Source organism: Dermacentor albipictus, chromosome 10 (genome assembly GCF_038994185.2).
Source record: "Dermacentor albipictus isolate Rhodes 1998 colony chromosome 10, USDA_Dalb.pri_finalv2, whole genome shotgun sequence".
Classification (NCBI taxonomy): domain Eukaryota; kingdom Metazoa; phylum Arthropoda; class Arachnida; order Ixodida; family Ixodidae; genus Dermacentor; species Dermacentor albipictus.
Genome location: NC_091830.1, coordinates 48,286,817 through 48,314,809, shown reverse-complemented (window position 1 = coordinate 48,314,809; position 27,993 = coordinate 48,286,817). Strand labels below are relative to the sequence as shown.

At 47.2% G+C, this 27,993-nt stretch overlaps 1 protein-coding gene across 1 annotated transcript; it reads left to right on the top strand.

Moving 5' to 3' along the window:
* The first annotated feature begins 1,667 nt into the window (after positions 1-1,667).
* Positions 1,668-20,850, top strand: LOC139050380 (uncharacterized). The gene is made up of 3 exons (XM_070526641.1): positions 1,668-1,839; positions 6,848-7,752; positions 13,491-20,850. The coding sequence occupies exons 2-3, from the start codon at positions 6,868-6,870 to the stop codon at positions 13,572-13,574; spliced, it is 969 nt and encodes a 322-aa protein (XP_070382742.1). The 5' UTR covers positions 1,668-1,839; positions 6,848-6,867; the 3' UTR covers positions 13,575-20,850.
* The last annotated feature ends 7,143 nt before the right edge of the window (positions 20,851-27,993 follow it).

Genomic DNA, 27,993 nt, shown 5'->3' with positions numbered 1-27,993 from the left:
AACTAACTAACTAACTAACTAACTAACTAACTAACTAACTAAACTAACTAACTAACTAACTAACTAACTAACTAACTAACTAACTAGCTAGCTAGCTAGCTAACTAACTAACTAACTAACTAACTAAATTGTCATATCCTTGCCGTAGTGATCTAGGAATGTCCGAGATGTTCCTTCGCTATGATGAGCTTCTTGTTATATCGGTCTGTTACACTCTCAGATGCTCGAATGGGAAGGCGATGATGTCGCGCTGTTATTAGCTCGCAAACAAGACACGACGTTCATCCCCTCAATATTTGATGAAATGTTTTGAGACGAATGAAAAAGAAAAAGAATGACTCAGAAAAAAAATATTCGGGGATCGCAAAATCGATTGACAGAGAGCGCGTGGAACGACTACTCTTTGAATTGTCTTTCAACCGAGACATTTTAATGAACGTGTACAGAAAGGAAGACGATTGAAGAAAAAAAAAAAGAAAACACTCGCCCATCCGGAGTTGGGGACAAATGAAGCCTAAAAATAACTCCGCTATATGAGTAAGAACGGAAGGACGACTTTTCTTCTGCAAAACTAAACCATATTGCAGCGAGGCGTCCACATTACGGTTGCAGTCGGATTTGACACGGATCACGCAACGCTCCCAGGAGTGTAGAGAAGCATTCTCGTCGGCAATAAGAAAATCTAGCTCGCTCGCTCGTCATCCCTCAGGCCGAAATAGCCCCAGAAAATTGGTACTCTCCGCTCGGCCACCCGGATGGCGCAAGTTGTCGCAACTTTCCGTCGCTGAGACCTGCCAATTGTGCATTGTTCTATTTTTTAAAATTTTTCGTGTCGGAGACGAAATTGGAGGCACAAATGGCGTTGTGGGCGTTCAAGCAGCAACCTCCAGCCGTTCGAAACATAAACAGCTCTCCGCGGTACGGTGATACGGGGACGTGCGCATCGGTGTTTTCTTTTGTCTGTTTCCCGCGTCTCGTCCGCCCCTCTCGCTCTGTCTCCCTCTGTGTGCCAGCCAACTGATGCCCACGCGCTCGGCGCAGTTCCTACGGGGTGCGCAAAACGCCGCTCGGTCCCGTTTCCAAAAATAGCCGCGCCGGCCTGGCCTGCAAGCTGGCACCGCCACCTTGCGTCGTTCGATCGCTCGCAGCGCCACCGCGATGGCGGGCTTCGATTGGTCGCGGCGCGGCGACGCGCCGCGAGTGACGTCACGGGCGAGGAGAAGCGAGAGGAAGAGAAAAAGGGGGAGGAAATGGGGAGGAAGAGCGGTCGCTGCGCGAGAGACCACAGGGAAGGAAGGGCAAAGGCTGGGGAAAATGGGAAAGGGTCGGGAAAGGCGCGCCGGGGAAATCTGAGGTAGACTCGCTGGGGTAGAAACGAGGAAGAAGGGAATTGCATCTCCCGGAGTCGTCGGGGAAAAAGAGGGAAGAGCGTCCGCTTGGTGTCTGGGGGGAAAAGGAAGAAAGGCGCACGTCGGGAAAGTTTGGGGAGGAGGGAATGAGAGGGACGCGGCGTCCTCCTCTCTGCAAAGCGTGCGCGTACGCCACCGTTCATGCCGAGGATCCTGGCACAGCTCGTTCCCGGGGTGCACCGCGCGCGTGACATTTCGGGCCGGCGGTATTTAAGTTCCCGCTGCGCCGGGGCCACTTGAAGAGCGTCGCTGCTTGCTTGTTGGATCGTCTGATCGTGGTCCGCCGGTTCGTCGGGGCGGGAACTGTTCCTCTCTTCCTCTGAACGCGAACGCGATCAGTGCGTGGTTTTCGGTTTGCCGTGTGGTGCTCGGTGGCACATCTCTACCTCGCTGACCATCGGCTCTGCGATTTCCGAGGCGAGTTTATTCGGTGAGTGTCAAGTACCTTTTTAAATCGGTAAGCATTTCTATGACTACCAAACGGGGAAACCCATTCGTCCGTCCGTCTGTTACGTAAGACGAATCGCTATAAAGAAATGCGCTTCACGTCGCGCACCGCCAGCAGATAAGCAGCCATTGAATTGATAAGGGTGGTAAGGAGCGATGAGGCGTTATGTGGGTCTCATCTCGGTTGATAGTGGTTCGACGTGTGTGGATAAGGTGCTAAAGATCGATAAGGGCTCATAATTGTTAGATCAATTTTGATGGGGTTAATAAGCACCAATAAAGGTTGATAAGAGACGGATCAAGTCTGATAGGTTGATAACACCGATAAGAGTTGATAAGCGTCGGGTAGTGTCCGATAACATCGATAAGGACAGATGAGGGCTCATAAAGATCGTACCTATTGTGATAAGGTTGACACTGACGGATAAGGGTTGATAATGCTTGGAGTCTGGTAAAGTTGATAGCCGATAGGTGTTGATAAAGGTTCACACTGGTCAGATCAAGTTTCATAACACTGATAATGACACCAGGCTGCGTGGAGATGAGCACGTGCCACAATGCTTACGCGTACTTCGACAACCCCCAGATGAGTTTGTGTGAATTCTTTAGATAATATTCCTTTTTTTTTCTTGTGTGATACCGAAAGCTAAGTTTAGCGATTGAAAAATGACGCGTTCCTGCTCCGTAAAAACACGCAGAAAGTATACACATCTTGTTATTTTGCGCTGAATTAAATATATTACCTCGCTTTGATTGTTTTCATCGAGCCTATAGATATAGTTAATGCAGCCCCAATCCCTCAATTAGCGTATTCGAAACTATGCCTGATGCTTCGAATGAGCTCTTGGTGTTTTTTTATGTATGTTGGAAGCGACGTAAAAAGGGCGAACATATAATGTGTGCTTTCTTCTGAACTGTGTTTTATTTTGTCTGTAGATGGTACTTCTTTGTCCTAGAGTGAATTATAACTGGTAAGCGTAAGCGAGTGATCAACATAAGCGGGACCTCAGAAGGTGCAACAGGTATTTTGTGGCAGACGTCGGTGAAGTTCGCGAAAAAAAAAATGTTTATTTGAAACCGCGGACTGCCGGGCTGAGTGCCAGAGCTTAATGATACGCCTGCCCATTTATCATTTCACAGTAAAGCTCTTTTGACGTTACAGTGAGAAACATTTGCACTATTGTGTTACTCGTAGGACGGGAGGTGTAGTAGTCCGTTGCCTTAAAGAAAAGCTAACAAGTGTGTCAACAAGTGTGTCAATTGTCGTGTACAAGAAACGCGAAGTGAAAAGTACAAACGTTCGTTGCACGAATTTGACGACAAAGAGGAGAGATACAGGAATAACAGTTACTGACCATGATCGTTCACTGCGATTATAAATTTTCACATAAACATTATAAACGCAACCATGTACCCAGCAGCTGGCATCTCTGAAAATGCAATAAGAACACAATGCGGCAAAAGAAGTGTGAGATGCTCAACGCGAAACAAATCTGTCCGTTTATTGCCGACGCTAAAACGTACCACCTTTCTTTCTTCGCAGAACTTAAGGCAACTTTTTATTTTCAGTAAATTTATATTGCTTCGATGACCGCACACGTTGACGTAGGATGCTGCAGTGAGTGCGTACGAACGCATGTCGAAGTCTTTATATTGCGCGCGGAAATTGATTGTTACGAAACTCTGGCTTCGGTAACATGGCGGCTTGATCCGCGTGTGATGACCTTTCACCGTCGCGGCCAGACGCCGGGCCCCACCAAGGCTGCAAACTTGTTTCTTTGTGCGAGTTTTGATTCGCTTGCGATCTCTGTGCTGAAATAGACACCGAGTATCAACGAACGCTTATGTATAAGGATGATTTGAAAGTCAATCGGTTCAACGAATAACTTGGTAAATGAAGGTAGTGTAGAGACTTTAGTATACTTATTAGAACGCTACTCGATCATTTAGCCGCCTGTTCATGTTTACCATCGCAGAATTGCTTCAAAAAGGCACTTTTCAAAAAAAAAAAATCTGCATTTTTTTTATTTCGCCGCATCAGACGTGTAGCCATGGCCTAATTAAATTGATAATGAAAGATATATCAATTTCGACGCATTTGCTGACGCAGTTGGTTGTTCAGCAGAAGTGCGGCATGCACGAAAATGGGGAAAAGCGGGAAACTTAATGGAATATCATGTATTTACGCATTCCAAGGACTCACGCCAACAGCCTGTCTTTCTTTGATAGCACGAACGTTTCAGTACCGGCTACAAATAAAATTATTACAATACGTTGTCAAAGCAATCAATTCACTTTTAGCCTGCAAAAGTAACATGTCATCGGACTGTAGTCTGTGTTCAGCCAGACTTTGCTTCTTCGAGGATTTGTTGTTTTGGGACAATTCTTTCAACCTTATAACATTTGGGCTGTCGCTTTGATAATATACAATTACGCCTAAATGCCGAAGGATTTCACCTCAGACATGCTGTCTGTGGAGGCATGCTTATTCCGGGATCATTTATCACGGCGGCGTTTCCTCGACGCCGGCGCACAGCTTTAAAATTCCCGTCCGCGTCCCGAATGCGCCCAGGAAACCCTGTTATCCGGGCATGGCCGTTGCCCTGGCAACGCTTCGCGCTCGCAGACCAATCAGCGTCGAGGACGTGAACTTTGCGGCGGCCCGCAGCGTTGCGCCCTTTTTTTTTCTTGTTATTCTTCCGTAGCACGTTCTGCTTGGTGCTGTTTTTTTTTTCAAGAATATACAATGTTTCTTTTGTTGCGAGTGTCCGTTGTCGGCGTCTGCGTTCAACGCCCGTCCGCAACAATATTTCTAGTCAGGGGATACTTGTTGAGCACTCGCTGAAAAGCTCTCGCCAAGTTTTTTTTTTTTTTTTGCTTGATCGTGTGCCTGGGTCTTTGCATTGTACGCGGTTGACGACATGCTGCGTGCAGCATACCGGCGTCATACGTATTGTAAGTGACGAGGTCATATACCTGCACACTACGCAGGAAGGGAAGTCATTGGTGAGTCATTCCTGCCGCAACTGGATAGAACGGATGGAACGTGTTATTTAGCATAATTTTTTCCTCAATATAATGCGCGTGACAAACAAACAAACAAACAAACAAACAAACAAACAAACAAACAAACAAACAAACAAACAAACAAACAAACAAACAAACAAACAAACAAACAAACAAACAAACAAACAAACAAACAAACAAACAAACAAACAAACAAACAAACAAACAAACAAACAAACAAACGAACAAGCAAACAAACAAACAAACAAACAAACAAACAAACAAACAAACAAACAAACAAACAAACAAAAAAACAAACGAACAAACAAGCAAACAAACAAACAAACAAACAAACAAAATATACCGCAGCCCGAACTGACCATGCATTTGGCTAGACAAGTTCTTAAGAAGAAATGACAGCCCATAGACTTGCTGTAGTGTAACGGAATTATTTAACGTCTACATTCCGTTGAGTGCCGAAAAAACGGCTTTTAAAGAACCATATTCCCATAAGGCCACAGGAACAGTATCGCTATGCCGGAACAACTTCAGCGAATAAACAAGAATAAAAAAAATTGTGTTTCATTCGTAGTAGACAAAATGTTATTTACCGCAGAACGTCCAAATAAAGAAAAAATGTTACGCAGATCGTAAATGTCCATGCTCACTTTCGTTTATCTAAGTTGGGAAGGACATTTCGTCTACGAGCGTAGCACTTGACAAGCGCCTAGTCTCCCCATCACAGCAGCCATAAAATGCTATCAAGTTGAACGATGCCGAGCTATTGTCTCACCTCGAAAGCATTAAACGGTCCCTCAAAAGCCTTTGACGCCTTATGCCGGAGCACACCCGCATGACAGGGCAGCTATGAATTCGCATAATTCCGATCTATAGTACTGCATCGCACACTACCATAGTGGAGAGGCGGTGCCGGTGTTACGCGATTTTCGATGCATTATCAAACAGAGCGTGATGCTGCAAACAGCTCGCGTTTCTCCACTGCGATATTTTTCATGGCCACTTTTCTATGAAACTCACTGATAATAAAATGACAAAGGAGGCATTGGAGCGTAGCAGCATCGCTGGTGGCTATTACGCGTAAAATAGTTGTCTTTATCTTGGTTTCCTTGAATGCGAAATGACGCTGCTGCGATGCAGTCTTGTCGCTTGAAAAGATAACAGAAGCGGATACCTTCGTGAGCACCTATGTTCCCCATTAACGCCGGCGATGAGCTTCCAGTAAATAAGTACTGTTTTCGGTTTAAGAAAAACTGTCCTTAGCAAGCTCCTACAAGCATGGACCGCTTACACAGCTGGTAGAAGGCGAACTGCTTTTCTAATAATTGCCTTGGAAGTCGTGAAGGCGGCAAGCTGCTTCGTAGTGCTTGGGTCTCGGGCCTCTCCGCAAGTGCGTGACAAAAATAATGTAAACAGCTTGCGGAATAGCTATTGGCAGTTCCTTAATGAACCTTGACTAATGGGTGTACGCGTGCACTGAACCGGAACCTGCTGTCGCTTCAATCAATCCCTGCTGATTAATTACTGCGCATTTTACGTAATTTGCGCTCGCAATTTTCTTCCTGTCGAGATCTCCATACGGCTCTACTTGACAATCTGTTTTTGAATATTTGCAGATAGGCGGAAAAAAGAAAGAAAGCTGGTGATATTACTTCTAGAATGATTATGTATCTTAGCGAAGCATTCAGCGCGTATCGCACGTTCTGATTTCTATTTTTTTTCTGCTTATACGCACGGCGTGTACGCATGGACTGGCTGGTGCGCGTGAACTTATTTCGTTTATTGTTACTTTGCTTTTGTCGAGTGTGTGCTGGTACTTCAAGGTCAAGTCGGGCTGTACACGTGTATATTGTAACGAACGCTACACTACCTTCTTGTTTAGCGAGCAATTTACATTGACTTCAAGGCATCCTTATTTTGCCGCAGTAACTGATCTCGTTCTCTTCCCTCTCCTCCCACGATCACAGGTCTACGTCGTAGGGCCACCATGCTGTCATCCGCTGACGCCATCTTGGCCTTCGTCGGCGCCATTTTGTGCGCCCTGGCCGCAAGCGTCTCGTCGTATCCCTCGAGCCCCGTCTACGGCCGTCTGCAGAGGAACGCAGCCTCCTATTCGGAAGGACAGTACGGCCACTCGGATCCCAACTACTACGCGCTGCTCCGAGGCGACATGAACCTTGGCGCCCCAGCGTCCTCCCCAGACTGGGGTCAATTCCTACCGTCTCCATGGACCGGTGGAGTGGACGCCTACGGAGGAGCGGGTTCATCCGTGGTCGTGCCTCCGGTCGCTCCGCAGTACGACGACTACGCCGACGAGTACGACTCCAGCGCGACGGGCATCCAGCTCCCGCCTGGCGCGTCTCCCAACTTCGGCTACGACTGGTACGAGGCCCAAGCACAGTCAGAACAGCAGCAGCGGCAGCAGGCGCAGCTGGAACAGCAACAAGAACTGCAGGAAGCGGCCGTCTTCAAGGATCTCCTCGCCAACTACTTGAGCAAGAAGTCGGAAGCCGGCGTCTTCGTCGCGAGGGACGCCGAGAAGAGGTCCGAGACGGCAAAGAAGTACACGGTAGCGTCCGCTGGCGGGCGGGCGACGAGCACCACCGCTAGGCCTAACGTGGCGGTACTGACGGCGCCCCGCGACAAAGGAGCCGCTGCGTCTGAGCACGCGCCCTCGTCGTCGGTGACGTCACCTCCGGTTCCGCAGCCGACGGACTCTTCCCCGTCGGCATCGTCAGCGGGTGCACGTCCGTCTCCGGTCAGTCAGGAAGGCGGGCAGAAGGAGTACGCCATGTTCCGACCCGTGGGCACAGCCGAGAGCAGAAGGCCAACGTTCTGGCGCGGAGAAGCCAAAGCTGGAGCAGCTGCCGCGGTGAGACCCTTTTTAGTTTAGCGATCACAATCACCACCACTACCAACACCACCATCATCAACACCTTTAAGTTAACTGCAGTGTGGAGGGCTCTCTTTATCATCTGCGGTTACGTTGTATTGCATGAACAACGTTTGTATGTATACACAATTTACAGATATAACATTAGAGAGAAATGTTTTTAATAGAAATAATATATGAAGTATGTGAGAAAATTTAACATGAACCCCTACGTGTGAAAGGTTAATCAGTTGCTGTTGTGTTGTGAGAATAACTGAGCATTTGGTTTTTGAATCTGTAAGCGCCATAAACTTTCTCACGCCTGGAACAAATACAGAAGCAGCATTCCCCGCTAAATCGCTCATGTACACACGTTTTTAGGGTATGCGTACAATAGGAAAGCACAGAAATACTTGCGGCTAGATCCACGCATGAGGCGAAAGTTTGTCATGTTGACACTTTCCAGCTGCACACGCTTCTCACGGAAATTAAGCTCTGAAATAAATAACCGACACGGCGTTAAAACCAGCGATGATATTGCGTCAGTTGCTCAGTTTGCGTCTTGTAATAAAACACGATTTTCTTATATTACAGTACTGGAACCCGGTCCGTGCGCTCCACTCAAGTCAGTCTTAATTACGCAGCTCGTTATGGAGTTGTAGCCTTGATTCCCCTTTTCTACCGAAGCTTTGCTTTTCAAAGGGTCTGATTTCGCCGGGTCTTGTAAAGGCCACACAAATACCGCGTATCAGCTGTTTACTTGCGTTTCTATGTTTTCTTCACCTCAATAAGCCTAACCTAGTGGCAAAGTACCCTCTGCAGGCAAACGCTCACTAGATGGCTAAGAACTTTTCCAAGCTCAGTGCCAGACGAAACCTATAGGATGTTTAGCAGTTTTTTATTGCGACAGATAAATTATGGGCCTATCATTGCTTTGTAGTGCGCGTGTGGGTTACAGTGTTCTTGTGCGATGAGGGTTAGCAACTCTCCTTGCGTGCTGCGTTACGGAATCAGCAATGTCATCACAGGAGCCGAAGGCTCCGGTAAGAAAGAAGCCTCGCGGTCCCGTCCTGGCACGAAACCTTTCGTTAGCAACTCTATTTCGCTTACAAAGTGCCAAGCTCGAATCAGTCATGTGAAGCGGCAAAGAAAAGCGATGCAAGAACCGGAGCCCACCCCGGCCACTCTTCCACACCTCTATTATGGGCAATTTATCACGCCGTACGTTTTTTCTTCCCTAGAAGTGTAAAATAAGAATAGTGGCCATTCATGGTCTCCTAAAAAAGGAAAAAGTGAAAGGGAAAAGCTCTGTGTGAACTACTCCCACGTCTTGGCCGCAGCTAAAACTGGCTTTACGTCTTCCTTATTAACACTCTCACGGATACAAAAAATATCGACGGGGCAGCTTATGAAGTGGAGGTGTATCTAAAGTGTCGAAACAGTTGGTGTTTCTAGCCCGTGAGGACGACCTTTCCTAAGTTCGTATGTATCCACATCACTGCGAGCGAAGCCACCGTTCGCAGCGCTGGGACAAAGCGTGGGCGACGGGAGCGTGGGTGGGCTGCCCAAAAAGAAGTCCGACCGCTCCGGTCGGGGTAAGGCGGAGAGCGAAGCTTCGACCCTTTCCTACGGCGAGACACCCACGAAAAGGGGGCCGTCTACGTATTTGGGGATTGGGTGGGTAGGGAGGGGAAGGAAAGGTCTTCAGAGGAAGCGATCATGGCAGTCAGCGGGAGCCGCCGCGGGCGTGACGTCAGGGTCGCCGGCTTCGTGCGTCAGCACCATGCGTCACGGCAGCGCCGGCCAATCAGGAGGCGGCTCCATTCATGGTTTCTGCGTCGTCTGCTCTCCTCCGCATCCCGTGTCCCTGAAAGCGAATACGAGCAGTTCCTTCTTTTCTGTGGAAGGTCGTACGCTCGCTAATGTTCAATGGACGTCAGGCCGACCCCTCCCCCCTTCGCCCCTCCCCCCTCGCCCTCCCCCCTCCCTCCTGCCAAGGAAGTTTGTTGGAAAGACGGGAGGCTTGCAGAAGAAGAGAGGAAGGGTGGCAAAATGCGGGAACCTTGTAAAAGAAAAGCCCCGTTTTAGAGTTCGCGTGCGGCTTTTTTTAAAAATTCATGTTCTATGACAGCTTAACAAGGGATGATTACGTTTCGCGTTTTTCTTACCCTCTCCGGTTGTCGAGCGGTGTTGTCCCGACGTTTGGAGACCAGCGTGAGCTAGCCACCCGTCTCCACCCAACCCTCTGGCCCCTTCCCGCTCTCCGGGATATCGACGTGCCGAAGCTATTTTTGGGAACGCGTCGCGTCGCGTAGTACCGCCCTTCGTGGGAGGCAACGATGCAGGAATAAACGTTACTCTCGTGTCTCCGCAAACTGCGTACATCACCACCGCCTCCTACTTCTTTCTTTCTTTCTTTATTTCTTTCTTTCTGTAAACGCGCACTGTCATCCGACTGACAGAGCGGAGCTGCAAACCACTAGCGTGTTTCGATGCTGATATAAGACGCGCACCAGGAGACAACATCCCGCGATTGCCGCGACCTCCCTCTTCACCTCTTATTCAACAAAGCGGTTGAGGAAACCTTGCTACGCTGAGCTCCTCGCTTCTGTTTCTTTTTGCCGTCGTGATCGCTACGCGATGGCGTTCTGCTGGCGTTCATTTATTCTTCTGCGTCTTCTCGGATGCGTTCGATTCGCATCGAGAGGGCGCTTCAAGATGATGGCGATGACTACAAAGGGCCACTCCGTTCCGAGACGTCTCGCCTCTAAATAGCGTCGCATTGTTCACGCGCGCAGGAAGAGTCTCTCGCCAGCGTTAGGCGATGAATCGACGTTCAAACCAGGCCCGTCGAGCAAAAATATGACTTCCTCCTTCTTTCGGTTGCAGCGCCGGTACGAAGGCTCCTGCTTGTCTTTTTCTTTCTTTTTCTTTTTGTACGCTGGCAAAAAAGGCCATTTTGGCAATTCTGTGCGAGCAAAAGCTTGTCTCTGATTGAAGAGAAGGCTGCGCCGGAATGGCGTCTGCGAAAGATAGTCGCGAGCTGCGCTTCGATGTGCGCATTAGTTTGCTCCGGTGGAACTAAAAAAGGCAACCGCTCGCTTTATTTACTTCTTTTTCTTGCCGCCCGGAGACGGGCCTTTTCCTTTTCTATCGTCTGCTCCGTCGCTCGATATTCGGCGCGGCGCGTCTATCTTTGGCAGCGCCGCAGTTGGAAAGAGTGGAGACTAAAGATAGACCGGTTGAGCGCAGTAATCTCGGAACGACGAGGCGGACATTGCCAATGCCGCGTGGAAAATAGACAGCGGTGGCGAGACTGTCGCCTCTTCCATGCGTCTTCGTACAGCTCTTTGAACGCGGTTCTAAAAAAATAGCTGACGACCCAAGAGTTTTCTAAAGGAAATCTCGTGGCCTTGGCATAGTGTCTCACTTCCTGCGACTGTTTCACAGCATGCGTCCAGATTAGTCTGCGAAAATAAAGTTGTCCAATAGGTACAGGAACTTCACTGCGAAATCTTGTCTCGTTTTATTGGTCTAGCGCGGTACCATTATGCACTCAAAGAACGATGTGTCAAAAACGACTTCGCATAAGTTGAAAGCTTTGGATTGCGGTATTGGTAATGCAGTTTCGACGAAACGCCAGCGCACGGAAGACAAAGATTGCAACGGAGAAAACTGAGACATGTCGTCCTTTTGTCTACTTCCATCTATTATTTCACGTATCAAAAGGATTCGTGCAGCTCGCATGCATATAGTATTCGACATCGCTGTGTCTATTCGGGTAGCAGGGCGTAATGCACGCGTCCAGCCATTTATTCCTCGCCATTAGGTTGTCGCGGCGATGGACAATAACACTGTATGCGTAGAACTGTCAACAACAAATGGCGGAGTACCTTTGTTTCGCAATCGGCAGCGCTAGGCCTAATGGCGGTGCCATTTGCCAACGTACTCGGTAAGCACCCATTCGTCCGAATATATATATATATATATATATATATATATATATATATATATATATATATATATATATATATATATATATATATATATATATATATATATATCGTTCCATTCAGAGGACGGCAACAAAGCATTTTTGGCAGCACTCGAGATTTCGCAGCGCAGAACCACGGCGTCGTTGCTAAGCCTAACTCGTCGATCCCACGCATCAATATTGCACGCGTGCGGAACCCCGACGAGGCACTGCCATTGGTCGTTTGCGAAATGACCACCTGCCGTGACTGAGCTATTTTGCGTCGCTCGCGGCACGCGACGCGGGTCCTTGGGCTGGAGCTCGGATTGGCCTGAATGCAGATATTTAGTTCTTCACTCTGAGCTTGGCGTGTGCTGCGCTGCGATGAAACGAAGCCGAAAGACAATGGCGGGTTGGGCTTCACCACTACACGCGCTCGTAATGAAGGCAATGGCCGGGATTTGGCCCGCTTCGTGTATTTCGACCCTTTCTTCTTTTTTTCGCTTGAATATTAGTATATCTAAGTGGCGGTGCTGGTCGGAACCACAATGAGTTCCTTTCATGTATTTATCTCGAGGAAAAAATGTAGGCGAGCACGTCAGCCAAGAGTGCTGACTTCTAAGCCTTCAGCGTCGCTGTGGTCGTTGAAGTACCATTTGATTGTGGTGGCGTGCCACCGCGCTAAAGAGGTTGGCGCACGCGACGGCACAATGGGAACATGTGAAGGTGTGCTGTTTTCTTTGTGGCGAAATAGAATTTCGAACATCTCGTTTAAAACAGCACATGGACTATGACGTCCACCTGCGTGGCATAGACGATGTGCGACACACGGCAATCATGAAAAAGTCGCACATATTATTATTATTATTATTATTATTATTATTATTTGTTTTGAACACATATACTCATATGCACAGTTAACAGGAAAGGGGAAGCGACGAGCAGGCTGGCAACTGCCACCGGAAGGGGCACAACGCCTGCCTACTCTCTCACATATGTGTCACCCAATAGAAAACAATCATGACGCACCTCTTTGTTATGAGTCTTTTTTCTTTTTGTGAAAAAGGTTCATGGCTAACGGTGCTATAAGTCTTTTCTTGAAGGTGTGCATCTTTAGCCTTATGTGTTCTCTGCTGGCGCTTCGATCGCTTACCTTGTGCAGATGAGTCTGAGATGGATATGTTTTTGTAGTGTTTGTTTCTACAAGCTTTTTATTTGGCACCGTTAATAGTTCGAAAAAGTCCGTGGAGCCATTGTACGTTGTACGCTCATTTAGGAAGCGAGATCTCGCACGAAAGTATAAGTGGACTGAGTGATAAGTTTTTGCCATTGTAACTGAGTGACGGCTTTTACAAAAATACAATTAGAAACACCAACAAAATGGGGCCGGTACCAAGATGGAACGCTAGCCCAGCCTGCAACTGCCGAAGCCAGTCATCGCAGGCTTAATCGACCATTTTTTTTGGCAACCTGCCTGCATTTCCCCTTATTTGCTCTCTCTCACTCTATGGCTCTCTATTTCTCTCTTTCTTCCTTTTTCATTTGCTTTTATCTCCCACTATGGCAAACGCAATTGCTACCGGGTTTTTCTCGAATATACAATTCCCTAGCATTCGTCTTGTGTGGTCACCTTTTGGTCCCAGTTACGTTGCTATTCATTGCTAAGACTTGTCGTTTTTTTGGTCTATTGTCTGTTTCGCGCTATTCATTCGCACATCAAAAGGATTTATGCTAAGCCCAACTCGTTCTGTTGATTTCTTTGCAGCACGGAAAGGCGACAAGGTCGAGGTTCGGTCGCTACGCTGACGACAGCCTGACCGAGGAACTGGACCAACTGAAGTCGCTGTAGTCGCAACGCAAAAGCCACCATCTCCTGGGTGCCGGCAAGCGACGCCACGCGGCCTTTGAGAAAAGTATGGCAGGCCACTGATTTTTTCGCGTCGCCACAGGCAGACCTTCACCAGAGATGACCAGCCGCTGCGTCAGTATGGTCTCCGTCACCATCAAGCCACGTATGCTGTATGTAATATCGCGTGCCAAGTGTTTTGCGGTTGGCGCTGATGCTCCTTCCTCGTGGCGTATCACTCCCGAAGACCTTGTCTTGGGCAGCAAAATAGCCGGTTTATGTGTGCTCCCCCACCATTTCGAGATATACGTGTGACATGCACCTGGTGTCTCGTGTGAGGTGCAAATCCTATAAGCTTCGTTTCGCGGAGCCTAAATTTCGGTGGTGAACTGTTTGCACAGTGATGGCGAAGACTTCTATGTATAGTGAGATCTATTATAATCAGTGCTTTAGGCTAAGCTTTCCTCCTGCTTGGGCACTTGTTCAATGATAGAGATTTTGTATTGTATAATTGCAGGGATGAGCTGTGAATACGTGTGGCAATGCTGTGCGATTTTGACATTGATGAAAAGAAGTCTTACTGAAAGCTGCATTCACATAAAAAATGCACATAGTTTCAACGTTAGTAAAATATGTAAAGGTTAACTGTGAAGTAACCTCACTAGGGATGAGCGGGACTTTCCATCTATGGGAACATAGTCGTTCACCAATCAGAGTTGCCTTTAAGTTAAAAGAGTTATACAGTTATCATTGGGCTTTTCTAGAACTCTTATTTACGATGTGCAGTCACCAGAACTTGGCAAAACCGAGAAGTTTGACTGTTTAAGGTTTAGAACTCAGCCTCAGGGAACGGGAAGCATGAACAAATAGTGTGCTCAGTTTAGAACGTATTTTGGCGCGTTTTTCCTTTGAATGTCCTGAACGATGAATGCCTCTTAGGACACGATGAAACGGGGAGAACGTTTGCTTCCGCAAAAGTGCTTAACAAAACTTGACCATCAGCATACAATGAAACACGGACACAAAATTAACGGATCAAGAAGCCTCTCGAGCAAGATAACACAGACTTACAACTTGTGTTCCCTCCGTAGCTGATTCGTAAGCACAGAATATGCTAAAATGTACCTTTCGGAGTCTAAATTAGGCCATTGTTACGAATGAATGCCAACCCATAAACGCAAAAACGCATTCGAGTCGTTCTCGGCAGTTAGCGTTTCAATTTATTGCGACAACACAGCGTATGGCAGTTGTTCCACTGAAACTGCATAGGATTGCGGATGGTGCTTTCTTAGGCCTATTATTAGCATGTATCCCTGTTCCCTACTGCAGATTGGCGTGCTCCTAGGAGACTTGAACCGCCAAAAACGACGCAGGTTTCAAGCAGACTTGAAAGAGCTGTCCGCAGCATATCTAAGCGCCACCCATTCAAAATTTCTTAATTAGTCAAACGAAGCCATTCAAATTTTGCAAACGGGTATTATGGAGATGTCAAGGGCTCAATTTATTTTCTACAACGTTCTGTTGTGCCAAACCTCTCCTAAGCAGGAAGGATCGGCGTACCTGAGTTCCTATCAACGCTCCTTTCAATTGTAACAATGGGTGCACTTCTCCGCCATGTGTTGTTCGCCTTGTACAAAATGGTATGGGAGGAACTTCAGAGCCAAAGGCTAGTACGTTTCTGAATGTACTTTAAACGAGGTGCAAGAACTCGATTAGTGGTGGTGCGCCGTTGCAATATGCGTGTGACACCCACACCAACTAACCTCTGTGTATGCGCAAGTAGCATTTGCGCTATCACTATGCGATTGTACAGACACTAAGAATGCAGGCCCTATCCGGTCCCCTATTTGATCTCGGCGACTCCCATCAGCCGCCACTGGCCCCGTGTCATTTTTCGAGAAAGCATAGAGATTTAGTCTAACGCTTTCATAGAAGTGCCGAACTGTGTTGGACGAAATCTTAGCTTTGAACCCTCCGCGATGACCTTATCGAAAAATACAATGCTTATTTTTGTAGATCAGTAAAAAAATGAAAAAAAACACCAAAAAGTTAGTGAAAGGATGCTCAAATATTTTAGAGCAGGCGACAAAGTCTTCACCCTTTACAGCGCTCTTGCTTAGAGAGAGTTTGAGTTTAGCGGCCTAGTCACGTTTTCGTAGTTGGCCTCTGTTGATGTTTGTAGGTGAACGTTGGTGTAATCCCGGTTATGAAAGATAGTGCGTGCACTCCGAAGATGTAATATCTATATTATAGGCCGATTAGAGTGTGACACTGTCGCATCCTCACAGATGCTGTCTCTGTCTGCTTGACCTCGTGGCTAGCTCCCTTGAAGAACACAAAGTAATCTTTTCACGCAGCCTGTTTGAATTTGTTCTGGCTTGCGTTAGTTACTTTCATAACACTAGTAAAGTGAATTATTAAACAAGAACGTTAGTACAGACAAAGGTTGTGCCGTTGCATTTTACCGAGAGCTTAACTGTTAGATTACCGTTCTGCAGTTGCGCATAAAGATGTCGCAAGTAGTCTTTGCTTGTCTGTTGACGTCAATATTTCAATTAATGGGCTGTATAGTATGCTGCTGCATTTAACCTGTGCGATGGCAGTGTACCCAATAAAGCATGGTTAAAGTCTTCCTGAAGAAATATTAAGCTATAGCTGATTATAAATATGAAAGAATCTAGGTGCTTATATTCAAGACAAACGGAACCGCAAATTTCGATTTCTGAATTCCTTACCGTAAACCTCCTGAGTCAGTGTCCCGCAGTTAAGATGTAGGATAGACGACCAATTTAGTTCTCAGAGTGTTCCAAGATAGTGGGCAGAACAGTCCGAATCAGCATATAGTAGAATTAAAGTCCTAGTTATTGAGTGACATGCGCGCAGACGCAGAATAGCAAGAATTATCCAGTAGTTGCGGATCAAGAACCAGAGCAGCTAAGAAGAACCACAGTAAATAAACAAGACAATTAAGGCTATCGGTGCATTTAGTTCCTTCGCGTTACTGGTTGTGGCTCATGGGTACGGCAGGTTGCGAAGAGCCCGCGGTGATAAACATGGCAGGCTGTTAAAATTGTCTCCAAACAACCCTGTTCCACCATGAGTGTCATCCCGCATGTTGTGATCCCCGTTGTAATCTCCACCGCCTTCACCCTAGAGACCAAAGTGAGACTCAATAGCAGCACCATCAAGGTGCTGCTATACCTACGCCAAATTGTGGCCGAGTCAGTTACCCGCAGGTGATACTGTAAATAGGCATGCTGTGTGTCGTGAATTTATCCTTCGCGGGTAGCCGGCTGAGATTGTTATCCTATCGAAGTATCAGATGTAAATTCCCGAGTATATCAGCAAATCTATACGCTCATTTGCTGCGGCTGTTTGCGGACATGAAGGGTTACAGCCGTCATACTGACGCTGCTGGATATGATAACAGGTGCTTAAATGAAAGCTCATTGCCGATACGGAGAGCAATCAGGGACGGGGCGAAAGCGTACATACAAAGTAACTGGGCTTGGCGCGAGTACGTCTTCGCCTGGCTAGAAATGAATAACTTTGGAACGATGAATTATCTGAGAGGAACAATGAAATATGTAAGTCACCCAAGGACCTAGGCCTGCTGTCACAAATTAGTTTGTACGCTAGAGCTGTTAGTAAGAAACCGTGCTGACCAATTGCGAAGTGAACGTAAATCTGGCTAATCCGACCGACCAAGAAGGTGTCCTTACGAGCCACTTGCTCCTGTAATGATACCTTAGACCTTCTATATCGACGTATTTGGTCCTGTGATTTGCACACAGAGTGACAGCACTATTTCAGATTGGTGCTAACCATCAGCTTATGGTTATCGGGTGACGTCAGCTAACTTATCTTTTACGAGATAATCTTAACGGTGTAAATGTGTCAGCGTGAAACAGCTAGGTCCCCTCTAAAGCTCCTCCATACACTGTTCAATAAATTTTCATGTCTTGAATGCAATTGTGGCGAAAATCCTACTGAATAAGTTTCAAAGCTTTTCTTAAGCTGAGTAAAGGGATGCGAACAACGTAATGAAAAGACAATGCTATCGAAAATTATAAGCAACCCCTATAATTGCTACAATTTACGAAATATCGGATACGAAGATGTGAGCAACGCCGTTGGTGGTGCCATCCTCAACACTGAGTTGGACAAGAGCATGGAGAACTGTAATAGGGACCGCCATCTTCTATTTAGCTGCTTGTGCACACACTTGGGCAGCCGCACTGATGTACCTATAGTGGCCATTTTTGTTCCTTCGGTCTGGAACACCCGTGGGACACAAAACATTTCCAAACGCGTTGGGACTCAACAAAGCGCCACATGTCTCTACTAAGGTTACTGCTGCCATGCCATTTTCGACATTATGTAAACTGCAACAGTAAAGAATTCTAGCATCTCCGTGAGGCGTATTGCCATTTACGGAATGCCGGGTCACTGTAAATCTGAACGACAGTAACAACGTTGCTTGCGACATCTTGTGCCCTTTCCTCCAATTTTTTAGCAACATGTCGTCTGTTATATGGCTATTCTTGATGTGACCGAAATAGCAAAAAAAAAGAAAAACAGAAAAAGGCTATGTGTCAACACTTATGTTCCTGCGGGCGCTTTACAGCAGTAAAGCTGGTCAGCTGGTCGCTTGATAAAGCTGTGTTCTCTGGTTATACTTTGCACTACAAGATGGCAAGATGGCACCGCCAACTCGACTGCTCTATTATTCCGTAAACGACAAAACGTTTATAAAAAAGCTAATATGGAGAGACTAAACCTGTCTGGCATTGAACTGTGCATGGAAAGGGGGTGGTAGTCTCCTTTTAGGCATTCTACTCGTCGCAGATGTCGGAGGAATGCGGCATGTGTGTGTATCTAAACGAACCTTGTCGTGTCAAGAACTAAACGTTGACTTTGAGTGTTGCGTGCTCTCTGTCAGTCGCGTAAACGGCTGCAATGTTGTGTACAGCGTCGGTCACATTTACGTTTCACGTAGAGTGTATTCGAGTACGCGTCCGAGTGTGATAGCGAGGTTTGTGTGAAAAAAAAAAGCAAGAATGGTAAACAATATACACGAGGGTCACTATGTGCCCATGAGTTAGAGAAAGAGTGCTACAGTTTCCCTGTGTTATACTAGAGAAACGTGTGCAGTTTCCATATCTACTGGCTCAACATTTCTGTTTCTTGGTGTACGCGTTTGTGTGTGTGTGTATGCGTGTGTGTGTGGGCGCGCTAGCTCACTCGCTCGCCCGCGTCTCAGCCTGCCCCATTTCGGGCGTGATAACCGTAGATAACGAGACAGGTTGTTTATCTAAGAAGCGCTGGGGGATCTCCGGCAGGAGGAAGCAAGGCAGTGGTGCATGTACTGCGGAAAATGAGCTTAACAACCTGGCACTTCGAGCTGGTTGGTGTTTCGTGGTTAAAATTGACTTAGCTCGCAGGAACTATGGACACAGAAAGGATAATGCAAACAAAAGCCTGCTGAGCCTTTCAAATTACCTTAAAGTAGTACTGTGAGGGGGTAAAATGACTTTGGCAGCAGTGGATTGCAGTGCGGCTTTGTACTGTGCGGTACACACTGAAAGCGGTGGTCACATCCACACGCCGAAAAAGGGCACTTTGCTTTCGGTAGCCTCATTAGTATCAAGCGCCTTAGGTGGTACGCTTCCGCGACTACGACGATCACGCAAAACAAAAAAAAAGTAATTGACGTTTTCTTCGCGCAAGTGATTATGGAATATTTGAATTCAGGAACGTCGACTACTCGAAAGAAAGGGTAATTAAACTTGGTGCTCATCAGCTTCTAAAAATATATCAACCTCATTTACTGAGAGAACTTTTCCGTTATTGCGAGTTTAAGAGCGCTAGAAAGGGTCTTAACATCCAATGTGTCCATATTTCTCACGGTACTGGCTATAACACGCCCGTTTGGTCAAGGATAGTGCGAAATTAGAAAAGTTGCTATCCGCGTGGGAGAGAGAGGACATTGGACATTACAACATCTCAATACTAGAGAAACGCCCGAATGACACCTTTTTTTCTTTCAGAACACGAGAAAAATACCGAACGAAACAAGTTTTTGCGCAGTACCACTGATAACACCGTCTTGCTTCTTCTGTGAGCGCTTCTTTTCATACATGAGCCCAAGTGTAAGACTAAGAAACCCGATTTCTGATTCCCAGCATGAACTGTCGTGATCCTACGTGGCTCCCGCCGGCGAGCGGGAAATCCGGTTCATTTTAAGTCTCGTCGACGACTCATCTGAGGACGGTGTGATATAGGTGTGCTTATCTTTACATCTTCACATTCTATCTGTCTATCTCTTTCTATAACGAGTTATCTCTCTCGACGTTTCGCGTTAAGACACTGGCGATTGTAAATTCCACCGAGGTGTGTTCACGGAACCACAATCTTTGCCTCTTCTCGACTCGTAAGAGAAGAGGTGCGAATACATGTTTCTCCCCAATCTTAGCGCTAGTCAGCGGGTCAGCGTTGATGGCTAACTTCTCCCAGACTGTCTGCCTGCGTAGGCACCTGTCTCTGTGCATAGCGTTGACCAGCAGGGCTTCGGAGTGAATCTGCGCTAAACTGTTGCGAAATGTTGTGGTAACCACAATAAGGGGCTGCACCTTTCAGCTGTATTTAGTTTTGGCGCCAATCACGCGGTGGCCTTTATCAAGAAATTGCGCTAAAACATGTTTTCATTACGGGAGCCGGCCCGTCATAAGTTTTGACCTTCTTTCTGGCAGCGCCACAAAATAATGCCTGCTTATCGTGCCAACCTACATGTCAAATATTGAGATATTGAGAGGAAGTTGCCATATTTTTTTTTCACCTCTCGAAATTCGGGTGAAGCGAGGTAGTGAGCTGCAATCTACCCAGATCAATTATGCAATGTGGCTATGTGTAACATAGAACGCTTTCTTGTCTGCCATCAGTCAATTACATTTGAATTGAAAACCCTCTGTTGGACCTGGTCATGTGACTCGCACAGCTCGTTTTCACTCCGCAGCCCTGGCATCAAAGTGTTCGTTCCGCATTTTTGAGCATTGTATTAGAGTGTAGATATATGAAGAAAGAATGTCACCTATGATTCCCTGAGATACCGTGCCTGTATGTATCATCTTGCTCTGTTGTACCGAACAAGCCCTACCATGAATCTTTCTCTGTATATTTTTTTTGCACCAAGCCCTGTAGAAGAACGCATCGGGAATGTGTTCCCGTAGGTGTGCTACCTGCCGAACCATTTGTACATAAATCGACGAATTATTTTCAATAAAAAATATCACACACATACAACGATTGTGTCAGTGCGTCTCTTGCTCCAACTGACACGATACGGCGGGGGCAGCTTGCGGAGCATTCGGTGTTACGCCCATCGAGGGTGACAAAAAAAAAGGTCCAATGACAAATGCCTAACGCATTTGTGATTGGACCTTTCGCACGGATTGAGCTGTTGCGCTGTTTTAAGTCCCAAAGCAAGCGCCAACTAGCCTTGTAACATGTCCTCCTGACGCCGCACTTGCGCAAACAAAAGCGCAGACTAGTCATCACTCGCGCCTCACGAAGGAAAAATATTTCCAATAGAGTGAGAAACCAACAGAGAGTGAAGAAGTAGAAAAGCTTATTTATTTCGCCCTTTTCTGTAGAACATAGAGAAAGGAAGCCGGCGAGGTAGTTTCTGCCTTTGTCTATCCCAAGCCAAAGATTTATGACAAAACAGAAAGGTGAGAAGCGCCAACCAGAGTTCTTTTTTAATTATGGGGTTTTACATGTCAAAACCACTTTTTGATTATGAGGCACGCCGTAGTGGAGGACTCCGCAAATTTCGACCACCTGGGGTTCTTTAACGTGCACCTAAATCTAAGCACACGGGTGTTTTCGCATTTCGCCCACACCGAAATGCGGCCGCCGTGGCCGGGATTCGATCCCGCGACCTCGTGCTCAGCAGCGCAACACCATAGCCACTGAGCAACCATGGCGGGCTGCTCAGAGTTATCCACCAGAGTTATCCTACACGGATTGTAAGTGAAAAGAAGATTCAAAAAGTCGTTGAATTTGTTAGTTCCCCTGCCCTGGGCCGGTATTTTGTAGCGATGCCTTTTCCGATTCTATGCTTTTTCAGGCTTTTCGCGCTTGGCCACTGGTCAGAGCGACGGCCTGCCCACATTATCAACGCGATCAGGCGGCCGTGTGTGGTGGATGATAAGAATAGCATAGAATAAGGCATAAGGCATCGCTACAAAATAGCGGCCCTGAACTCATATCACAGCCACAGAAACGGGCTTTGGGATTGGGAACCACCACATGGTCAAGCACGTACACCCGTGAGCGAAAGTGTATGGACAACAAGGTCGCTGAAGAAACAGAAGTTCTTCATAACTGACAGGCACAAAAGGAAACTGACGAGTGCACTATAAAATTCGTAGCGCGAAGTTTGGCCTGCAGTGTTTCATTTCAAGCTGCATTCACAGACAGAGGGGAAAATGAGTCTTACCGCCTAATCCCTGGTCCATATAATTTCAATTTTGCTCACGGGTATACGTAGTACGTACATTGTTCTTTGAAATGCGCACGGCGTCGTCCTCGTACGCTGCGATACTCCCCGTTGCAGCCCCCGAGACATGCCCACCGACGGCACAAACCTCAGAGCCTGCGAGTTGCGCCGCACAACGCGGTACATGTTGCCAAACGTGAACATTGACCAATAGAGGGAGAAAGTGAGAGGGAGAGCGAGAGAACATTTTAATGAGAAAAAAGCAGAGAAGTTGGCCGGGAGAGCTTTGTCTCTGGTACACTAATCTGCCTAGGGGAAAAATGGAACGAAAGAGAGGGAGTGCGGATACGACGATGGTATAGTGTACAGTGAACTACGTACAGCGATCAACGATTCAAGCGTGATACTCGGAGTGCATGACTTCCGGGTGATTTCTTGCCCCGCCGAGCTGTGGCGCTGGGCACATCGAGCTGATGATGCATCGCGGTATACGCGATGGAAGCGAAAGCCCTCGTGGTGCACGACAAGTGGCTTTTGGATCTTCGGCGCCCGCCCAGCGGCCAGCTGTGGCAGAAAAGAAGCGCCTTCTGCCACGCGGTCCTCTTATGGCATTCGAACCACTGAGGCTGAGCAAGCGGGGGATACGCACATTTGTTCTAGCCATAGCACGTCACAATGGCGCAGGGCGCCTGCTGTGCAGCTCCAACTCGCTCGTAAGCCCGTCCGTCACTAAACTCCGCATTACTGCAGCCGCCCGAGCTGGTGCTTCAGTGGAGCGGTGAAGAACAGCCTCACTTTTTTCCTCGCCATCGGCTGTCGATGGAGCTAAGTGCAGATAGGTGGCCTGGTGAGCGCAAGGGGTCTGCGACGTTCTTAAAGATCCTGGTGTAAAGGTGAAGCCAAATAGACAAACGAAAAAGACCCTGCTTCGTGCTCGTAACTGCGGTCTCGATGAAAAGAAAACCCGGAGATAGTGAACCCTGCGCCCGTGCAAGAAGCAGCACAGCAGAATCGCAAATCAATCAATCAATCAATCAATCAATCAATCAATCAATCAATCAATCAATCAATCAATCAATCAATCAATCAATCAATCAATCAATCAATCAATCAATCAATCAATCAATCAATCAATCAATCAATTTTACTGCTAAGTTCACTGTGGAAATCCCTGTAAGTGCTGGTTTAAGCGACTTGACTGTAGGTCCTTGAAACTGTAACGATGTAGCAGTTACAACATGTTTTCATTAACACAGAAATACAGGAGAATGTATAATAAAAGCCCAGTAAAATGGATAAAAAAGAGTAAATCATTTTGTGAGGTACTGTGGTGATTTTCCCAACGTGCACAATGGTTTTCCTAAATTAAGCAACCATTTCCAAAGCAATCAGTTTTGAGAGCCAGAGTGAGGATACCTTGAGTGTGCAATAAACGAAAGCGCATAAAAAATTGATAAGAGAAATCCGGAAAATCGGGGACTCAAGCAGGTGCCCGCTGAAAAACTCAACTAGTGCAAAAACAATTTTTTTGTTTTTTTTATTCGTCAGCGACACATGTGGCCAACATGCCAGCATCATAGTGTCAGAAAGTGTTTTGGAGCCCATCAAATTCGATACGGTTTGGGGAGAGATTGGTGCTGGACGCCATGCAACAGCTGCCCAACAAGCACGCAACAGTTGCTTGTTTGCCTTTCTTTAACTTAAATGGTTGAGGCCCCCTTTCCCTTGCCTGCCTATCTATTCAGTAACCTGTATAGTATCTCCACGCGTGACGTCAAGAGTATTTGGGGAAAGCAAGCAAACGCACATGCATATACGAAGAAGCCACTCAGGTCGCTGAACAAGTTAACCCTGTAGGTCGTGCTTAATATAGGGCGCCCTGGCGATTTAATTTGTTGGGCGCCCGGATCTCGCATAAGAGAAACTCTGGTGCTTATCGTACCACAAGCTGACATCGCAGTTTTTTTGAGAAGCTCAGCGCTGACTTTGCAGCTAGCTAAAGCTGTGCGGATTGTTTTCGGGTGCTGGGGAGTATTGCGATATAGGGCGGAAAATAATGTTCGAGTTATGGAAAGTAGAGAGAGGCGGGCATCTCACGGTATTGAAAGGCAGCCATCGTTTCTTCAAGGGTGGGATTACTAGTTTTTAGTCACGGGCTGCTCACGGTGCGTGAGTGCTTACGCTTACTCGCGGGTGGATCGTCTGCCATTTTCTTTATGGGGTCGTCGATGTCGTTTAGTCAGAAATGTTCCCAGTCGAAATACGCAGCAGACGATCTCATGGGGTAACGAGAAATATCTTTGCCATATCTAGATATCGAAAACGGTTGCAATGTGGGATACTGTGTGAACGGCACCGCAGTAGAAGGGCAGACGGTACTTGGCAAACACCGCTGACGCTCTTGCTACACTGTTTTGAGACTAAAAACGCAGCGACTAATCCTGTGGTCGATAAACATCTCGCGCGAACAAACAAACAACCAATTGCAATTGCTAGTTCCTGCTTCGTGTGTTTAGCTCAACTTTTCCTCGTCATTTGTCAACATAGGACGCTGAAAACGTCGACGAAATGTCCGGTGGTCACGACAACGCTTGTTTCGTTGTAACGACAGTGATTCCTGTCGGAAGTCCAACGCCTCGTTGAAGCGAGGCTGTCCTATTGCGAAGGACGTGAAACTTGTCATCGTGGTGTAAGAGGTCAGGCTCGCCACGAACGTTTTTGTCGCATTTCCGGACCTCCTTTGTCGTGTTTTTTTTTTAAATTTGGGTTGATAGCACCCTGCTCTTATTTGCATGCCCAATAATTATAGACTCACAGCTTGCCTCACTATACAAGTTTCGTGGTCTCGCAACTTGATTGACTGATGATGCTTAACGTCTCAAATCAATATAGGGGCAGAGAGACACCGCTGTGGAGGAACTCCATGTTTGCTATCTCACGGGTTTATCAAAAGGCGCACTCGTGGCTTTGCACACTGGTGCGTCATAATTCCACTCCAACTAGGAATCGAACCTTCGACTTCAAGCTCAGCAGCATAGCGCTCTGGAGACCCAACGACCGTGGCAGGTTTCACTGAACCATATATTTCTTGTCCGTGAGCTCTAGGCACTAGGTGCGTGTTGGCAGCTCACAAGGCCTTCATTCTAAACATCAGAGGTCAAACGTTTTACAAGGACTTAGTTTTTGGTCGGCGGGATAGTAATACTACTAGATCCCTCTCCGTTTCGCATGGTATAGCTGGGCGTAAGTAGGATTTTTAAAGCGAAGCTTTCTATGTCTCACTAATTCGTCCATGAGTGCCGAAAACACGCTGCAGGAAAGCCAACTTCCACACCTGCATAGAACGCTACAGTTTACAGTCGCGGCACCGCGCCAGCATCGACTGGCCGGCCGGTCAGTGCCTGACGAGCGAAGCGACGAGCTCAGCAAGAGTTAGCGCATGCGCACAATGTTCACTGGCAGCGCAAGTTGCGTCTGCTAGGCATGGTACCACCGCTGTCGCGATTAACTGAGCTTGCTTGCTTATCGGAGACAGCAAGTGCGCATGATCACGGGCTCGTCTTAGCATCTGGAAAGACAAGTCAAAGCTCCTTTCTTAAGGAAAGATGTTTGAATGCCACGCTACCCAGGCGAACTGTATACACCTGCATTGTATTACGCGCGTCATGCAATGCATTCCTGGCTTTCACCAAGGGTAGGCCGTGGGAGCAAGCGGCCTACCCTTGGCGACACCCGAATGCACGGCAGAAGAATGCACGGTTGAAGAATGCACGGTAGAGAATGCATGGCAGAAGAAGAGGCTTCCTTACGCGAACGTAAGCGCGAGCGCGATCATGCCTGTAAGGCCGATCCCGCGTATGGGCAGCGGCATGCAGAAGCCACGTGTGTGGCGCTGGTGCAATCGAGATGCCTACTGATCTTGTGATTGTCAGCGTGTAGATCAGACCGAACACGTCTCGTTGCGACTCGGAAAGGTTCCTGGCAAAAACGATGAAAACCTTAAAGCACAATAGTACACCGGAACTCGTGTGCGGTGACTTTAACATTGATGTGGCGAAAGAGCACGGAAACCGATCGAGAGTTTCATGCTAGATTGTTACTTGTTGAAAGTGAAGACGCTACAGAGACCCACGACGCAACCCTGTTTCTGCATTGATATCACGTTTGCAAGCAGGCTGTGTCACGTTACGATGTCAGAGCCTCTGACCGCCTACCAAAGCGATCCCAAGGCAACAGTGTGCAAGTGTACAGTGGTCAATGAATGTGTGAGTGTTTACTTGTAATCAACGGCAGCATGATCTAAAATAAACGCTATGCAACAACGGAATATGTCTTCATTCAACTTCAATGTTCAAAATGTACAATCCTAAACACGCAATCAAATGACATGCATATAATCGGGTCGCTCAGCCTTTCCTGGGTTCGTTGCGTGGTCGTTGGCTTTGTACTTTGATTCAGTTTGCATTAGGGGAAGCCTTCGGGTTCAACCATACTTCTAAAAAAAAAATGGGGGCTTTGATTTAACAACAACAACAACAACAACAACAAAAAACATGTAGTATACCTTTCCCTGCTGCCCACAGTGCTTGGCTTGAATTTCGCCATTGTGGATCTCGCTCGATGTCGGAGCCAAGGAAGAAGTTTGTCCGAGTCGTACCTGTGACCGGAAGCGGAAACACATCAGCGCCTGCTTCCGTCATGAATAAACGTGACGGACAGAACAAGGAACGCACGGCGAAACTCTCCCCGAAGATGCCGCAGCTTTCGCCGCGCCGGCAACGGAACTTGCAGCAGCCACGTGACCGGAACTCGTTAGGATCTAGGTCGCGCTTCCAGCAGGAAATGCAAGAACACCTGCGAGCGCTCCGAACCGTGGGCACTACGGGAGGAGTAAGCCCGGCGAACGTTTTCGTGGCTCGTCGACTTTAACCAGCCGAATGTAAATCTCCCTCTGGTAGTGCTCTCGAATGCCGTAGAGTGAGTGGTAAGTGTCATGTCCTAACTCTAATCCTGCTAACGGAAACGTCGAATGCTGTACATTGGTAGTATAACGTTCTAACTATAATCCTGCTAACGGCAACCTTTTCAGCCCGTATAATGAAAAGAAATGCCAATTTTTCATACCTACGGTGCGGTGCTCCTCTGGAAAGTCAAATTCGGCCTCTTGGCTGCTCTGGTTGGGTGAGAGGGCGGCGATCGCCTGAAATGCGAATGTGTCGCAATAGCACAAAGATTGTTACAGTAAATACCAGAGGGGATTACGGCGAATATGTATTCACGGAAAGTGCAACTATGGCGGTCCAACAAGCATCGAAACGATGGGCAGTACATGAACTTGGTCTCGACATTGACATTCCGGATTCACACAGGCTTTGCAACTTTGGCCATTTGTAACGACAATATGGCGTCATAAGTGCAACAATTTGCGACAATTGTGCGTGCACGCCGACACTAATTGCCCTACTGCGTTGAGAAAGCTATGAATGCATGAAAAATTGGCAACAGAAAAAGCAGTAAAAAAACGACAAAAAGAACGTTTCAAACCACAAGCACGAAAGTCATACGAATCCACGTACGACCCATCATTCCCACCGTAGCTGCACAATCCCAGCGCCAGAGTTTCCTCCAGCAATTTTTGTAAAAAAAAAGAAAGCTTCGATTTTTTGGTTCACGGTGTTTTAACGTCCCAAAGCAACAGTGGGTCAAATATAGAGACGCCTTACTCGAGGGCTCAGGATCGATTTGGACCACTAGGGGTTCAACAACGCGGACCTGTAAACTTAAGTGCACGATTGTTTTTTTGAACCTCGCCTCCATCGGAATGCAGCCGCCATGGCCCGGAATTCGAACCCTCGACCTCGTGTTCAGCAGCGGAATATAATAGAAACTGCGCCACCGAGGCCGGTTGTGAGAAACTTTGTG

Excerpts from the sequence above, each read along its gene's own strand:
- LOC139050380 (XM_070526641.1), top strand. The coding sequence starts at position 6,868 with ATGCTGTCATCCGCTGACGCCATCTTGGCCTTCGTCGGCGCCATTTTG. Across the intron at positions 7,753-13,490 it reads AAGCTGGAGCAGCTGCCGCG|CACGGAAAGGCGACAAGGTC; the intron begins GTGAGACCCTTT and ends ATTTCTTTGCAG.